Raw genomic sequence first — 17,932 nt, 5'->3', positions numbered from 1 at the left:
AGGGGTTCTAGAGGCAAGAGCTCGACTCTCTCTTTCTGAAAAACTACACGTAGGCTTCTCTAAATGGACTGAAGTGTTCCGGAAACTATACTCATCATTAACTGAACATCTCAGGGGAAAAAGTTATTTCTGAGTAAAAATTCACTACTAGAGTTCTTAGAGAATGGAAAGTATTGTAGTGAACGGTAGCACAAATGCAGACCTCCAAAGTTTATTATAAATTCTACCATTCACATAAACTTTTTCAAACATTACTTAGTTTTATATACATATCAGTCATACTTAATGTCTAGAATAGTAAACGGCTGTGGTGGTGACTCTAATCCCTATACAAATGTGACCAATATGTTCCCTACCCTTGTTTTTCCTTCTTTTTTTCCTACTTTCTAAATTCACGCCATCTTCTTGTATTTTATGTATTATTTTTCTGTAAGTATGTATTTTTATATGTGTGACCATTATTATTTTAAGTATACTGAAGGATTTTCTGTTATAAGATGAAATAAGATTAAAAATGAAATGTGAACAATCAATGGTTACACATTAAATGAATGGTTATGTAGACCTTTGTAGAATTAACTGCTTTAAGATTTCTTATCAGTTTGAATTTCAAAATAGTATGGTATTTTAGATCCTTGTTTCCCCTGGAAAATTAGACAGTATAGCCAAATTGCTTCAACATTCAAAAGTGGGCAAATCTAACAACGAATATTTTCACAAAGGCTTTCGTGTACATGGTCAGTTTATCCAGTTTTAGAAGGAAATGTGGACTTGCGGCAAAAGACCAGCAATGCATGAAGCCACAGTACCTCCTGGGTGGAAGGACTGAGCCCTGAGTGGGCAATTGAGGTAAGAAGGCAGAACAGGGACATAAAAGGAAAATTCATGTCCCAAGACAGTGCGATCAAAGGGCAGGCGAGAAGCAGACGGGAGACAGGACAGGAGCCAGAGGACAGAGAAGTCCCTGTGGGCTATACCTCCTCAACAGAGTCTGAAAGGACAGACAGGAGTCAACCCAGTAGAGAGACGGCTTATCGGGAGGGGATGAAAAGGGGTGATGTACTTCCAGCCTCTGCATCCTAAACGTCTCCTTCTGCTAATGAGAGAGACAGAGACAGAGAGAGATAGAGAGACAGAAAGACAGAAAGAGAGAGATAGACACAAAGACAGAGATAGAGACAGAAAGACAGAGATAGAGAGACAGAAAGACAGAGATAGAGACAGAGAGACAGAGAGAGATAGAGAGACAGAGAGACACAGAGCGATAGAGAGACACAGAGAGAGACGGAGAGCTGGCACAAATACAAATAGCTCCCAGCTGAGAATAGAGGCGAACGCAGGAGGGTCACGCCAAACAGAGGAAGGAAAAGAAAGAAGCTGAGAATCTGCCTTTCTGAGACGCAGAGGAAGAAAAAATGGGGCTGAGGCTGTGAAGACGGGGTGAGCGAGGCCCTGGGCTCCCAGAGAAGCAGCGGGGTCTGGGGAGGTACTAACGTGTCTGACTCGTGCCTCCTAAGAGGGGAGAAGGGACGCCTGGGTCAGCAGCAAAACAATACAATAAAATTGCGAAAAACAGAAGCAGGTGTCTGCCCGCGCCTGGTGGCTTATCTCCTGGCCTCCATGTCTTATAGTCACTTCCCCCGGCAGCTTTCGAAATAAGGTCAATGTGGGTTGAAAATGGATTGTTCCAGGTGCACCGAAACGTCGAAATCGCCTTGCATAATTCAGAATAAAGAACATTCTATATGGGATCCCAAAGAATTCTAGTCATTGTTAAACTCCTGTTGGGGTGCTGGTGAGCAGCCTCCAGGCTGCCGGGAAGCACAGCTCGGTCAAGTCTGGAATGTACTCCTGGGAGAAGCAGCCTCCCGGGCTTTCAGCTGTTATGCTTTTAAGGGCCACACACCCGAACAAGGCTCGTGAATTCTGGCCTGAAGTTACCAATAGCTCCACACTGTAAATTCCCTCTCCCCCGTGCCTTTTGTAACTCTGCCCGTTTCCTCTTCATGTCCCTGCCTCTTTCATCTTCTTTGTGCATGAGTGCCAACTCTTCTGTTAGACAATTAACTCCTTTTTTTCCTTTGTGGACGTGAAGACAAAGACGGCTGCTGCATAGGTTGGTCACACGCTGAACGTGCCATCTGATTCAGTAATCGGAAGATAAGCGAGTGTTAATGTCAGCACTGTCTCATCGGTGAGAAAATTACAACCACGCACTCTGAGTTTTGTTTCACAAATTGTATGCATGTACTACTATACACATATAAAACAGGTTCAAGGACAAACCTTAAATGAGTGAAATGAAAAAGTAAAACAAATTCTAAAATGTTCTTCCCACATCCTAGCGGACCGCCTCGTAGGCAGCTGCCTTGGAAACAAGTGTTCCAGGGACCCCATCTTCAGCCCTAATTCCCATCTTCCTGAGATCGTGGGCAGTTGGTCATCAACACTTGCTTTTAGCCGTGACTGACCGGCTCCAGGTGCCTTCGGTGAGGGGACAGACCTTGACCTCTGAGGCACACTCTGGGCAGCACTGCTCCCACTCTAGACGGCACGTCCTCTGGGCAGAGAAACGGTGCCTTAGTCTCTTGAGGTCGTCCATATGGTACACTGTGCCAACTTAGAGAGAAGGTCAGGACAGCACGGCCCAACAAGTACTCTCAACTCCAGGAAGCTGTGTGCCTCTCAGGCCTCGCTGGCTTCTGGGCTGAAGGCAAAGCCGTCCAGACAGACCAGCTGGGAAGGTGATGGTGCCCAGGCAGCAGCCACCACGGCTCTCCCTCCCTGCTTACACCCCACCCCGCTGGTCCCTGAGCAGTGAGTCCCCTGAGCTACCATTTCCTGGCAGGCTGTCCATATTGAAACTGCAAGATAATGAGAAACTAAACATTAATTAAAAAAAAAAAAAAGAACAAAATCACCTTTAGAAAAATATATGTCTCTAAGTAAATTTCAGGTGAGACCAATGAGTTTTTAATAGTTTCCTCTAAAGCTAAGAAGACCTCTGAGAAAGTCTCTATTTCTATAGTCAGAGCAGACTTTAATGATTTTTCCGTTTTCTTTTCTGATTATGAAAGTATGATGCACATCCCCCCCAAAAAAAAAAACTCGCTTGAAATACTGAAGAGCACAAAGAAACAGAGATCACCTATAATCCACTAAACTGTGCTTATAGTTTGTGGCAGTTTTTATGTTTAACCTTAGAAAAAATGCTAGGGAAAAAAAGAGAAATTTTCCCATCAGTCATGCATACAAGAGACTCTGTGAGTTTAAATGGAGCCGTAGTGTGGAGGGCTTGGTGCCCACGAGCCAGAGATGTGAGCTGGCCATTAGACAGTAATAAATTTCTCCGGTACAATGGTTAGATACAAGATATAACATAGGATCAGTAAAGAGTGTAACCCATCTACAAGACTTTTGAATATTCCCTTTGCCTCTTTGAGAAAAATGGCTACCAGAGAATACGAATACTTGAGAAAATAAATACCACATCTTCTATATACAACAGAATATTACTCAGCCATAAAAAAGAATGCAATTCTGCCGTTTGCAAAATGTATAGACCTGGGGGGTATTATGCTTAGTGATTTAAGTCAGACAGAGAAAGATAAATACCATACATTTTCACTTTTATGTGGAATCTAAAAAATAAAACAAGTGAACAAATATAACCCCAAAATAATAATAATTGAAAAAAACAGAAATTCAAGCAAGGTTCAGCTGTAAGGAAAAATGAGCAGGGCCAAAATATCATGCTTAAGTACTACCTCCAGAAACAATAAACCTCGGGGGTAAGAAGAAGTGGAGAAAGCTCTTTAAGAGTAGATTTATTTCCCTTTTCTATTATATCCCACTAAGATCTGATGTCAAGACAAATGGATTTCTGGAGCATTACATCTTCTTAGGCTGCCTTGACTTTTTGAATCAAACAGCTGAAAATAACACTTCAAGATACAATGGCTACTTATCCATTCATTCTTTTTTTTTTTTTTTTGCGGTACGCGGGCCTCTCACTGTTGTGGCCTCTCCCGTTGCGGAGCAACAGGCTCCAGACGCGCAGGCTCAGCGGCCACGGCTCACGGGCCCAGCCGCTCCGCGGCATGTGGGATCCTCCCGGACCGGGGCACGAACCCGCGTCCCCTGCATCGGCAGGCGGACTCTCAACCACTGCGCCACCAGGGAAGCCCTATCCATTCATTCTTGCATTAAATATAATTTTATTGAAATTGTGCCAGACAGCATGCCAGCCACTTGGAACACAGAGCAAGTGAGCATCCTCAAGGATCTCGCAGTCCAACAGAAGCAGACAGAAGTCAGTGCAACAGACTGTGTTGTCAGTGGCTCCTACTGTGAGAACCAAGAAGGAGGCAGGAGGAAGCCAGAGGGGCTTTGTAGAGAAGATACGGTGCTGAGCCGTGAGGTGAGCGTGTACCCAGGAGCTGGGAAGGGGAGGGCTCCCCAGAGGAGCTGCTGGGGGCGTGAATTAAGGAACTGAAAGCACAGGCTAGTTTGGGGCACCGGGCACCCAGTGAGGGTGGGGACCCCAGAGACCAGGTGGCAGTAGGCTGGAGCCCCTTCACGGGGAGCCTGGGGGCCTGATGAGGACCGTGGAGTTTATGGTGGATGCAAAGGAGCCTAGAAGGATTGTAAGCAGGACGGTAACGAAGTCATCCTGGCTGCGGCGGAACAGTGCGCTGAAACGGTGTGAGCCCAGAAGGAGGGAGGCTGTAAGATGCTTTACTGACTCAAGTCAAAGGTAGCAGCGGTGGGAATGGCAAGGAAAGCAGCGAGGGAGTGGGTCTGTGGAATGATCACGACCCTGTAACCCTGTAACTGACTGCAGCCACCCTCCTGGCTCTCTGGCTATCTGGCTGTAGATAAGGGGCTGTAGATAAGGGGAAGGCGGGACATCCCTGAAACAGGTGGGAAACACATCCACAAATCCTGACTCCTTTGTAGAAACGAGGAGAAGCAACGTACACGCATCTAACTTAAAACGTGGGTTATTTTTTCCATCGGTTCATCTTCTTCTTGAGAAGAAGGTGTATTTGCCAGAGGTCTGTTGCTTCTCTGCCCCTCACTGATACAGAGATAATAAGCCAGCTTCTCCCCAGCCTCTAAGTCACTCCCTGATCGTAAGGCTGGATGTAAAGGAGAGAATGTCACCTCCTCCCGATCCATGAACTTCCATTCAATGCCTTGTTACTGAAGGGGAATTTTCCACTGGGATCGACACATATGCACTATTGATAGTATGTATAAAATAGACAACTAATGAAACCTGCTGTTATAGCACAGGGAACTCTACTCAGTGCTCTGTGGTGACCTAAATGGGAAGGAAACCTGAGAAAGAGGGGTTATATGTATACGTATAGCTGATCCACTTTGCCGTACAGCAGAAACTAACACAACATGGTAAAGCAGCTCTACTCCAACAAAAATTAATTTTAAAAAGGGGAATTTTCAAAATAAGTAGAGTAACTGTGAAATGTTTATTTTTCAATTGCAAGTTTGTGTGTTTATATATGTGGAAGTGGATGTATACATGCATAGGCGCATATATGTCTATATTTATTCTCCTGTATAAGAAATAGTTTATGGGTGTAATTTACAAATAACGATTTTACTATTGATCTATTTACAATTATACTTGACTGAATAGATACCCTGAGTACATAAAATAACATAATTGAGATACTTTTAAGTCCATCAAATATTTGGCAGCCTTAACATTGTTTGATAGCAAATAAAATCATGGTTTTAAAAATCAGGTTTTATAAAAACCTTTTTAATGTTTTGACGAACATTCAAACTTAGAGGGAAATTTCCTTTTTTATATAACTCAGATTATTAAAAGGCAACTCTTTGTTTACTATATACTAGAAGCCCCTATTTAATATCTGCCCACTTTTTTGTTCCGTACCGTGCAGGAGGTCCTTCTGAGCTGCTGATAGCATCAGTTACTTCCTAATTTCTAATTCATTTGACTTTTTTGATAGAGAGGGAGACATTGAACCCACCCCGGTTTGTCTCAGTACTTGAGTCTCCAGGCCTCAACAAAGATATTGTTGTCATTTAGATTTGTCTCCAAAATCACGACTGGCCAGATCTAAAGCTCGCTGTGGCACTGATGATCAAGTGTGTCCTCAACAACTTTCTAACGGGAAACAAGCATTTTATTCAGTTCTCAGCAACTCTCCTTCTAAACCCAGAGATGCTCCAGACAGTGCAAATAAATAACAAAGATTTTCATCGGCATCTATCACCTTGCTTTCGTCAACATCTTGCAATATGCAATGAGCAGCCACCATGATGCCAACCACCAAGGGCTAAGAACCGGTTTTGTGTTTTAAGATGTTGATCCTCTTGAAAAGAAACATGACTGAGGCAGCATCGCGCCACCATCACGCCTCAGGCCTGCTGGGGAGGGCAGTTCTGTCCCAGGAAGGAGAGCCCGACACTCACCACACTTCCGCCGCCTCCAGGCTGGCCTCCCGCTCCAAGGCAGCAATAACCCCCCTGCGCGCACCTCAGGGCGCAGCAGTTCCCAGCCTCTGTCTGCCCTTCTGCCCACGGCCCAGGGGTTACAGAGCCTGCTGCCTTATCTCCTCTCTGTTTGGGTGGTTCCAGCACAGCAGTTCAAACAAATCTGAGCCAGACCTCCTCACAGCTTGAAACAGCAATGGAAAGAGCCCTCAGGAAGTAGCCTGGAGGATGGGCCAGTCACCATCCCGGTCCCCGGAGACTGTTGACGGATCCCAAGTAACGAACGTACGTGAGTCACGCAACCACATTGGCTGGAGAGGTGATGGAAATGAGACCGGGCTGTCTACAGATTGGCTGCATTCATTCAGTCATCTATTCAATCATTCATTCAGCAAATATTGTTTGTCACCTACACTGTTCAGACCTATCAAATCACTGAGGATACATCCTGAACAAGACGGACATAATCTCCCACACCTGACGTGAAGCACTTTGAAAGCAAGAAGAATAATTCAGTGCAAGCACATGACTCAGTCCTGGGGAGTCATGGAAGGCTTCAAAGAGGAGACGTCTAAAACTTGAAGGATGCACGAGGCTTAGACACATGGAGGGCTGGTCAGGGCTGAGCTGGGAGAGGCCCCCAGGGGCACATGCCAAAGGAGAGGTGAAAGCCCGCACATCCATGCACGGGCCAGCGCGTCGTGGGGAAGGACACTGGCCCGTCTCAGGCCGTAGCATCGGACCTACTGAAGATCACTCCAGATCGCTAAATATTGGGTTGCACCGTAAGAGTGCCATCTTTCTAGGTCGAAATGGTCTGATATCAGTAATTTCACATGGTTCGACCTAATACTTCCCAGAACAATAATCCCTTGACCATTTTCCCTTCTGAATGAGTTTCTCTCTCGAAAAAAGCCACAGTGGCATTGAGAAACATACGAGAATCAGGAGGACTGGAGTAGGGCAGTGACGGGTGGTGATGGTTGATTCCGAAGGACCCACAGAGGCCACGTGGAAGAACGCATGAGCTGCAGTGCGACATTTAGGCTTTATCCCTCAGGTGACGGGGATGCGCAACGACCAGATTTGCACTTTAAGAGGCTCACTGGAGATCACCTGGAGAGTGGAATGGAAAGGGCAACACTGTACAGAGAAAGATGGAGAAAGCAGCCCTCACAGTCATTCCGTGAGAGAAGACAGACCCGCCCTAGCGTGGTGAACGCAGGTGGGCTGGAGGATGCTTGCAGGGGCCCAAGTGGCAGGACTACAGACTGACTCCAAGGGGGAGATGAGGGAAAGCGCAGTGAACCTGAGTCCTGGTTCCACACAGGCACCAGGTGGGGGGGCCTCAACAGGTGGAGGGGTGGGGGGGGCATTCCCTGGACTGCATACATAGCACAGGGGCCTGGCTTGGAGGGAAAAGGATGAGTTCTGGGCATGACTGTTCAGCCAGCTCTGACGATCAGGACAGCAAAGATCAGAAGCAGCAGGAGGTGAAGGGGACGAAGGTTTGCTGACAGCTGACTATGAGGGTGCTTTATATACAGTGGATAATAAAAGGCGCACACCTGGAAGGTAGGTACCCACCCTTCTGTTTTACAGATAAAGAAATTGAAGGTGAATGCTTACCTGAGGTTAGGTAGCTGATAAGTGATAGAGCTGCTACTTAAAGGGGCACTTCTCTACCTATACCCACGTCTCACAGCTCCAACTTACCACCCACTCACCTAACAGAACTCAGGGCGTGTGGGATGCTTACGGCTAAAAAATGGTACGCAGAGTTAAGGTCAAGAGGGATGTGCAGAAACCTGCCCCGGCAGAACACGCAGTAGAGGAGGACACCAGACTCAGGGCAGTGCACCTGACCCAGCTGAGTGCCCTACTTTCTAAGGAGGAGAGACATTTCCTTAGAGGATGCCTCTTACCTGCAAGCCCTCTCACCCCATACCTGCTACAGGCCACCTTCACTGAGGTTCCTCCCCACATCTAGGGCACAGGGCTCAGGGCAATACCAGTCAGTGGTTGGAAGAACTTGCTTTCCAAGCATTAGAATCAACCCTGCAGCACCTCACCTGCCCTGTAGAGCAGAGCTCAGCTAGGCAGCTCCTCTTAACATCTCTTAAGGGAGAAGCGGTATTTTAGCCGATGGCATTACCCTGGCAGACAAAGGTTTAAGGCATAGCCTGTTTAAAGAGTTATTTAACAATTGCCAAAGTAGTAGCAAAACATTTTCCATAGAGCTAAACGCGTCCCAGGGAGCAAAGCACACAGTACCTTTTCCTACTTTCCTTAATTAGGAACAGATCCTGGTGGCTGGGATTTATTTTCACGAGTACACATCCACAAAAACCAGAAACACCTTGACACGATGCAGCATCCCTAATGTGTCTCAAACCTGAATTCCTAATTGGGTTCTAAAAAAAAAGGCACAAGAAGTTTTCACACTTGTTTTGATTCAGGATTCAAAACAGAATCTAAGGTGTGCATTCTTATATTGTTCTAAAACGTAGATAAGCTGGGTCAAAACCCATGACATCCACTTCAGACATTTCAAAGAAGAGAAAGACAGACCAAGGCATGAATTCGGAATTTAACGTACCAAGGAAGATTCTTCTTCTTCTTAGGAAACATGAAAACAATCTTGTGATCTCCCCGGACGCTTTACAACATCTTAATCTACTTACTTTTTATAAAAAGAGAAAAGCTCTGGGAGATGTCTGTATGGCACCTGCTTCTTCTGTTACAGGATTCAAAGGACTCCTTTTTTGTGTTTTTCTTTGTTAATTTATTGTAGAAATTGGCTAGCCTTTTTCTTTGCTTTCACCAAATTCTGATATAATAAAGAATCCAGACGTGCCATGGAGTCTGTAATGAAGAAGTTACCATCCCTACCTGTGCAGTTTATCCTCAAGCATTTCCATGTACTTCATAGTATTCACCTTCACACTGGTTTCTGCAAAACAGAAATCCAAAATTGATGCAACTGGAGTCAGAGATTGAACAAAACCCAGAACTGCTCAACCAAAAGCCCAAACCCGAAGGATCACAGTTGAGCCGCTGGTAATGATAACATCCTATGTTTGGAAAACACTCGAATCCACTGGACGGCTTGCCTGGAGGGATGCGTTGGAAGGGGTCTGAGGCCTCCAGGCACTGCCGGAGTCGGAGCCGGGGATCCAGGGTATGATGCCTTCCACTACGTGCTTTCAAAGGCAGCTTAACCGGTGTCTGGCGTGGATCCCGTTGTGCTCTGTGCCCCTCACCTTTCCCACCTGGTAGCCAAAGGCTTGGGAGTTTGGGAGTTTGGGAAAGAGTGAGAGAGAGAAGAACACCCCATCCTGTGGTTTAACCAGAGAACCTCACCAATGGTAGCTGAGGATTACAGACCCTTCCGTTGAAAAACAAACAGGAACCGGATGCAGCCAGTGAGCTGACATCAACTACTCAGCTCCCAAAGCTGTGAGATCAGCTTCTACTAGAGGTAAACTCAGTGCCTCATACCCACCAAACACTGAAGGGATAGATGACTCTTATGGCCCAATGGGTCAAAGAGGCACTTTGCTAATGTAGAAGAGATCTGGTACCTTTGGGACAAGCTCTGACACCCTCTGTTTCCTCCTCCTCTGAGGGGTGAAAGTGCCTTGGTCTGCAGGTGATCCCCGAACGAGATGTGACTTCCAGCCCCAGAAGAGCAGCCGGCAGAGATGCCTCTGGAGGATGGTGGCGGTAACCTGTTGATGTTGTTCCCTTTCTGTCCTCACCGGTATTACGGCCATTGTGATATTTACCATTCTTTTTATTCCAACCTTCATTCTCAAAGGTAATTTGTGTTGAAGGGCTCATAAACACCCAAAAGTTGGGGTACATGGAAAGCATGCTGCCTGGCTCTCAGCCCTGAGTGTCCACCTGGGGGACACTCAGGACCCCACCTTGGTCGACGTGTATGCGTGGGGTGAGGGACAGGGGCTGTATTGGAAACTGGAAAAAGTACCTTGAAATTCTTCATCAAGAAACCAAATATTCCCAGGAACTATAGTACTTCATTGATCTCATTTTGGGAAATACTGCTCTAAGAATATAAAAGCCAAATTGATGACCTTTCCGATGGGGGAAAACACGCCTTATCAATGCATCAGTAAGACTGTTACTAAAAGGCTAGGATTCAACTAATTATTCTGCTTCAGTTGGAGTCACATGAAGTTATTTAATAAGGCATTGCAATTAATTTTCAAGAATAATTAAGCTACTCTTAATCCACACTCTCAGACCACCCTGTTTTGTTTTCATCAGAACATTTACCACTACCTGTTTTTTTTCTTTGTTTATATGCTTGTTATTGCCTATTTATTCCCACTACAAGGTAAGCTCCGTAAGAACTGGGATGCTGTCAGTCTTGGTCAATGCTGTATCTCCAGTACTTTGAATAGCATTTGTTTGTACTAGTTTCTCAACAAATGTTGACAGAATACTTGAATAAATCTAGTACTTTTCTCTTTGTTAAAAAGAAAAGAAAAGAAAAGAAAAGAAACCAAATATTTAGATGGAAATGACAACAAAAGTTCTGGGTAATTCGTTGATGATAGTTAAAACAGAGATACATACAGTGAAAGGAACTGTTGAAGTTGATCTCTTATTGATCTGTGCTTGCCTAAGCTACAAGTTAAGGTGTGCTAAGTTTTTTCTCCAAATAAATCAGTTAAGTATGTGTTGTCAGCTCCTACTATGAGTCAGGTCGTGTGCCAGCGTGGGGATTTAGTCACGGTGATGTGGTCCTTCAGAGCAGAGATCTCACTGGTTCACCTGGAATAAGTGCTGCAAACTCAGAATATCCCAACCAGACATGCTCTGGTTCACATCCTACGTGCACTTATGTGGCACACACTGTTCTAAGCCCTGGGTATAAACCAATAAGCAGGATCAGTAAAGATGCCTGCCTACGTAGTGCTTCGTTCTGGAGGGGCAGGTAATAAAGAGGAAACAGAAAGTTCCATAGACTGCTAGGGGGTTATAAGTATCGTACATCAAGAGAAGGGGATCAGAGTGGTCAGGGTAGGCTTCGTTGAGAAGGTGACACTGAGTAAAAGCATGGAGATGGCGGGGAGAGCACGTAAGCAGCACGCCGGGAAGGGCAGAGATGCAGAAGGGCCAGCCAGGGCAGGAGTCTGCCTGAGTGTCTCACCAACATGTGGCCAGAGCAGAACGTTCCCTGGGGAGAAGCGATGAGGGCAGAGAAACAGCTCAGGTCCAATCACGCAGGCCACTGCAGCAGACTCTATTTCCAAACACGGCCACAGTAATATTGCTGGCCCCATATGCTCTTCCAGAACTTGGCCACTGTCCATCAAACAGGGAAACCTATTTCCCTCCCCTTGAACCTGAACAGGCTAGGACTGTTCCCCCAGTTGCGCGTGGCAGGAAGGATGCTGTTTAACTTCTGAGGCTAGGGTCCAGCTCCTGCCTGGCTCCTCCTCCCGGGAACCAGCCGCCATGCCGTGGGGAAGCCCAAGCCACACGAGAGGCCGTGCGGAGCTGTTCTGGCTCCCAGCCGCCGGGGCAAAGGGCTCAGCCTACAGCCCACATTTTTTTATTGGCCGCAACATTTTATTCAGTTAAGCAGGCTCACAGAGCAGGAGAGAAACGCCAGCTGCAGGGGGAAGGTCCTGCAGATCCATGCCCTGCATCCCCCCAGAGAAGGAGGTGGGGTCCTGGGGACAGCTCCCTCCGTCCATCTGTCCCTCCGTCCAGAGTCCCAGGGAGTGGGTGCCCCCGGGCAGGGAGTAGTTACTGGGAGGCAGGGTAGGAAGAGGGTGGCTGGCTCCGTGCCGCTCCCAGCAGAGTCAACCCTGCCATGGCTGCTGCTGGGCCTCCACTAGACCCCGGGCGGGGCTGTGGACCCAGAAGCCCCAGCACGCGGCTGGGGACAGGTGGGAGGCAGTGTTGGGAGCACACGCCACCAGGAATTGCTTTTTTTAAAGTATAAAGTGTTTTGGAAAAAAAAGAGGAAAAACATCTATATAAAAATTTCTTCACATATAAAATCCTGAAGAAGGTACAAGGTAAGACCCAGTGCTAGGGGCATGCTCAGATATGCAGAGTGAGTGTGTGTGTGTGTGTGTGTGTGTGTGTGTGTGTGTGTGTGTGCAGACGTGTGAGTGAGCGAGCTTTCAGATGATTTGGGCCTTTCAGTCTGAGGGACCCGGACATCATGGAAGGGAAACAAGCCATCCCTGCTGCTCTCTGTCGAAACCCCTGACTCACAGAATTTGTGCACATAATAAATGGTTGTAAGTCATTAAGTTGTGGGGGTAAGTAGTTCTACAGCTGTAGTAACTGGAAAGCCATCTCGGGATTTGGGGTGTTCTGAGTGAAATGGGAAAGCACTGCATAAGAATGGCAAGCAATTGGCTCGTGGCTGCTGTGTTGAGACCAGACTGTAGGAGGAGGTGAGGTGATGGGGACTGAGACCAGGGCGTCAGCAGAGGCAGTGATATGAGGCAGATTTTAGGTATACTTTAAACAATAGAAACAACAGGAGCTCCTGACGGATTGCATTTGCGTGTGTGAAAAAGAGCCACGTCAAGAATGACTACAAGGTTTTTGCCCTGAGCCACCGAAATAAAAACAGAGTCGCCATCAACTGAGAAGGGAAGATGGTGGCGAAACCTGTTTGGGGAGACAAGCTGGACTCTAATTTTGGATTGAAATTTGCTAGGAAAGTAGAACTCTAATGTTCCCACCCCCCGCCAAAAAAAAAAAAAAGATAAATACGTGAAGTGATGGATGTGTTAATTAACCTGATGAGGGGAAACTCTTTCACCATGTATATCAAACATCACGATCACGTTGTACACTTTATCTCACAACGCTATTTGCCAATTATACCTCAATAAAGCTGGAGAAAATAAAAGCAATCGAAAAACTTTTTAAAAGAGTCCAATTTTGGATACGATAAATTTAGGTTTATGACATCCAGCAGGACTGGCAAGTATAGAGTTGGATATATGAGTCTAGAGAAGCTCTGGACTGCAGACGGACACTCAGAAGACCCCGGCGACTGAAGCAAGGAGACGAGATGTCATCACGCAGGGAGTGAGAGTAACTTAAGAAGCCCTTGGTGATCCCATATAACTATGATTATATTGTGATAGCACTTTTCATGCAAGGGACAAAAACTCACAGCACCTCCCTTGAGGACAAGACAGCCATATTCTCGTGTTTAAAATAAACCAGAGGTACACCCTATGAATGATTTTGTTAAGAAATCGGACACCAAGTACTTGAGTCATCGAAGCACTTGACGCTCCAGTTAGTAACCTGCTAGACCCGCAGGAACATCTTGTCCACTGGCCCGGAGGCTGCCACATGCAGAGGATTCTGTGTTGATTGCCTTCGCTGGATCCTGACTCACCTCCCAGGCCAGTCTTTGCTCACATATTCCTGGGTTGACTCATAACCTTCCAGAGAGACCCAGACCATAGACGGGCAGTTTAGGTTTTTAACTTCCTAAGAGCTATGCAACTTCCTAAGAGATACGTCCACAGAGGAGACACTGACTGAGAACAGAGCTCATCCTTTCTTCCCTTATCACCAACCCTCCTCTTCCCTCCTTTCTCCAGCATCTTAGAGCAGGGACCCAGAGAATGGCAGTGGTGGTAAGGCAAGATTCCAAGAACCAAGGATGGTACCGAGGGAAGCTGAGTACTAAAGGAAAAAGGAGACCGGGGTCACCGGGCATCTTGATGTGGAAAAGGCAGGAACACTTCCCCTCCTCCCCACATGCTAAGAGAATCTGATATCCGGAATCGGGCCAAAATATCAGAATGGACTTCATATAGTTTTATGAATCCAATTAAACAAGAACTGATTGATCATTAAACACAGCAAAAGTCGGGCTTCCCTGGTGGCGCAGTGGTTGGGAGTCCACCTGCCGATGCAGGGGGCACGGGTTCGTGCCCCGGTCCGGGAGGATCCCACGTGCCGCGGAGCGGCTGGGCCCGTGAGCCATGGCCGCTGAGCCTGCGCGTCCGGAGCCTGTGCTCCGCAGCGGGAGAGGCCACAACAGTGAGAGGCCCGCGTACAGCAAAAAAAAAAAAAAACAACACAGCAAAACTGCGAAAACATTTATGGGAGTGCGTGGCACAGACACAAATAACGTTACAGGAATGGAATCTGGGTCCTACATCATGCGAGACACTACGCTAGGCACTGTTTAAGTATAATAGAGATACGGCCTCAAGGAGCCCAGAGAGCTCTGTAGGGCCAGATGCTAACACTGATTTCTCCTGGGAGTGCACAGCAACATTTTCCATAAGTCTTCCTCATAAGTGATGATCCAAAAATATCCCTAGGAGTCTAATGGAAAAAGAAAATAACCAAGCTGCCCAGCAACATCCTTTTCAGGATAAACTAGGAAGGCAGGAGAATGTAAGCAGAAGCAGGTCTAACTAGGTTTCATTGCATTAGATCCTTTGTTTGCATAATAAAAGGACAGCAGTATTTGTCATGATAATAGTACAGGGAATGAGTAACACCCAGGCAGCCTTGCCTTCAGATTGAATGAAGCAGTGGTTCCAAAGAACTTCAGCCCCGCCACCCTCGATTAATACGGCAGCGTCATGAGATCGGTACAATATGATCTCACATTTGAAAACGGAAGCCGAAGGGACCTCATCAGTTTAGCATCAATCACAAACTTTGTCTAACGTTAGCCATTTTATTGACGTTTTTCTAAGATAACCTAAGTACCAAGTGAGGTCTGACCTCGTTTTATGAAAAGAAGTCAGCGGATTTCAAAGGTAGATTTAGACAAGGTGAACACCCATGAGTGAAAGCTTCCAGAAGGAAGATGTGAAAGACAAAGGAGAAATTTTAGAATTCTGAGAAACGTTTGAACATCTGAAGTATTCTTCTTCCGCTTGAGTTAACGGAAGGACTTCTGTCTACCTGGGTAATTAAACCACACAAGGAGATGAAGTAGTAAAGCAGCACTAACGAAGAGCCAGGTAGGCCAACAACATGGAAAAAAATGGACTTGCAGTTGGATTGTCTTGGTAGGTGGGATGGAACAAAATTGTGTGACCTTGAAGTCTGGCAGAATCTGTTACGGGAGGTGCTACACAACTCAAATCTTACACTGAAGATGGAAATACCAGCCTGAACCCTTGCTGCTACCAAAGTGATCTTGACTGTCACACTGGAAACCCAGTATGCAGAAATACTTGATATCAAGTTGATGACATCAATCTAGTTAACATTTGATTGAGCACGTCCTACGCGTCAGGTACTGTCCAAAACATCTGCTCTAAATGCCACACAATAGTAGTACCTATGAAGCAGTTATTATCATCCCCATTTTGCAGTTAGAAAAACAAAGGGGCAGTGAGGATCATTATAGCTCACACAGCTAGTGAGGGACAGTCCCAGGGCCCCCACTGTTAGAGAACACAACCTCAATTTTAAATAACAGGAGCCAGGAAATGCACACTGAACAAACACATGTGAAATTTCAGCCGCCGGCAAAATGAAGCAGGTGTTCAAAGAGAATAAATTCAGGGGAGGCCAAAGACTGCTGTAAAAAGTCAGAGTTACAAGGAGCATGGCCGTTACAAAACAACCACCAACAAATGGAAACCTAACAGCATGGAAACTGTGGGGAAGAATACCGCTAACATAGCAGCATAAAATACATTACCATTGTGTAATATATTTATATCACATATCTGCTAACATATCAGCATAAGATACATTACCACTGTGTAATATATTTGTATCATATATCACATATATACGTGTGTACATATACGTATACATGTGTGTGTGTATCTATATATATATATTGTATAGGCCAAGGTGATTTCAAAGTAGTTTGCAATGAGAAAATAATTACTAATTTTCCCAGGTTTATATTCAGGTTGGGTCATTCCTCCCAATAATAAGATGTCAAATTCATGTGGTTTTACAAGATTTTTGTTTGCCTCTATAGAGTCGTTTACAGCATTTTTCTGTGTAGTGGTCATTTACATAGAACTCTCAAGAGAGAGATCCTGAATTAAACAGGATATACTCCTTCCTAGGCTTTAGACTTGTCACTGCATATCCGCTGGGGTTGGAACCAAATGACCACACCATCACTAGATTAGCAATGGACTCACTTCTCACCGGCAGGACATCATTCTGTGTGGTGGTGTCAGTTCTCTCTGATGTTGGTAAGAGATTTGCAGAGAGAAGAAGAATTATCAGATATGGGTCCTACAGAGCTAATAAACACTAACAAAGAGCAGGCCTCTCTTTGGGGTCGTATCTGACTCTCATTCTTACATCTACCTAATGTTTCTGAAATGCCCACCACGTGCTAGGCTCTGCATTAGGTACTGCGGCTTCAGACGTGAACGTGATCCTGCCCTTAGCCTGGAGAAAACCAGGTTTGGGGACAGTCACACAAATAGGCAGCTAATAAAAGCAATGAGTTTGGTCCAATGCTAGAAACGTAAAGCAGCGGTCACTCTGGGAGCATCGCGGAAGGAGATTCAGCCCAGCTTGAGGGGATAAAGCACGAGTCCCAGCGGAAGTGACTGAGCAGAGATCTTAAAGGATGTTCCACGCTGGCTGAAGCCGGAAGAGGCGTGCGTAATCCAAGACAGCAGTGGCACATAAAATAAGATTTGCGTTTTAGAATATCAGGCATTTAACGCCATATCATTCTACCTTCCCAATAATTTCGGAATCATTTTCCCCTAAGCTTACACGTAGATTACCCGCTGTAGCACATGATCCCACACCCAGGGAAGATGAGGTGGGCTATAGGAGATGGGCAGGTCCAAATGTCCCAAGGCACGGGCTCTAAGTCTCCATCACCACTGTCACGGCGACTCTCGGAAGTGGAAGTAGAGATTCACAATTCGTCCAGATTTTCTCCTCTGGGCAAGGTGAGTGGGGCTGTCCTGTTACGGTAACTTCAAAGGCAGAGAGTGGGAAAGCCTTTTCAGAAGTGGAGCATATCCTAACATGATTCAGTTGTCCGTGAAGAAAGTAAAAGCAATTATTCTTGGCTGTGTTGATGTTTACGCTACTGCTTCCTACCGTTGTGTGCTGTGTGACGGTGTGTGGCCGCAGCTGCCCCGCGAGAAGCCCTGCCCTGTCGCCCTTGAACCCAGAGTGCATCTCAGGGACTTAGCCCGGACACTCATGTCAGTAGAAACCATGCCTGCTTAGATGGGAAGAGATCGTGGGCAGGAGGAAAGGGAGGAGAGTGAGGAAGGAAGCTCCCCGAGGTTTAAAAACATTAACTAGGTAGTGAGCGCTTGCTCTACGTAACAGATATAGCCCCACTTCCAGTTTGACCTGCTGTGCTTATCACCAGTTAATTGGGTATCATCTGATACAGTAATTTTCACTTTCCCTGTTCAAACCTGCCTCTACATGCAATCTCCCCGTGCCCTTGAAGCAC

The 17,932-nt window shown here is 46.1% G+C and overlaps 1 protein-coding gene across 3 annotated transcripts in view; it reads right to left on the bottom strand.

The window, feature by feature from the left end:
* Positions 1-17,932, bottom strand: part of DISC1 (DISC1 scaffold protein) — a 347,039-nt gene that overhangs the window by 63,796 nt on the left and 265,311 nt on the right. For 2 of the 3 annotated variants that reach the window (XM_032609168.1, XM_032609170.1), the window contains exon 10: positions 9,379-9,439. The exons of the other annotated variant lie outside the window; for it this stretch is intronic. In XM_032609168.1, the coding sequence (XP_032465059.1) occupies positions 9,379-9,439 (61 nt within the window). The remainder of the gene's footprint in view (positions 1-9,378; positions 9,440-17,932) is intronic. 3 annotated transcript variants of the gene reach the window in all.

Source organism: Phocoena sinus, chromosome 16 (assembly GCF_008692025.1).
Source record: "Phocoena sinus isolate mPhoSin1 chromosome 16, mPhoSin1.pri, whole genome shotgun sequence".
In the NCBI taxonomy this organism is placed as follows: Eukaryota; Metazoa; Chordata; class Mammalia; order Artiodactyla; family Phocoenidae; genus Phocoena; species Phocoena sinus.
This window is presented reverse-complemented; position numbering and strand designations above follow the sequence as displayed.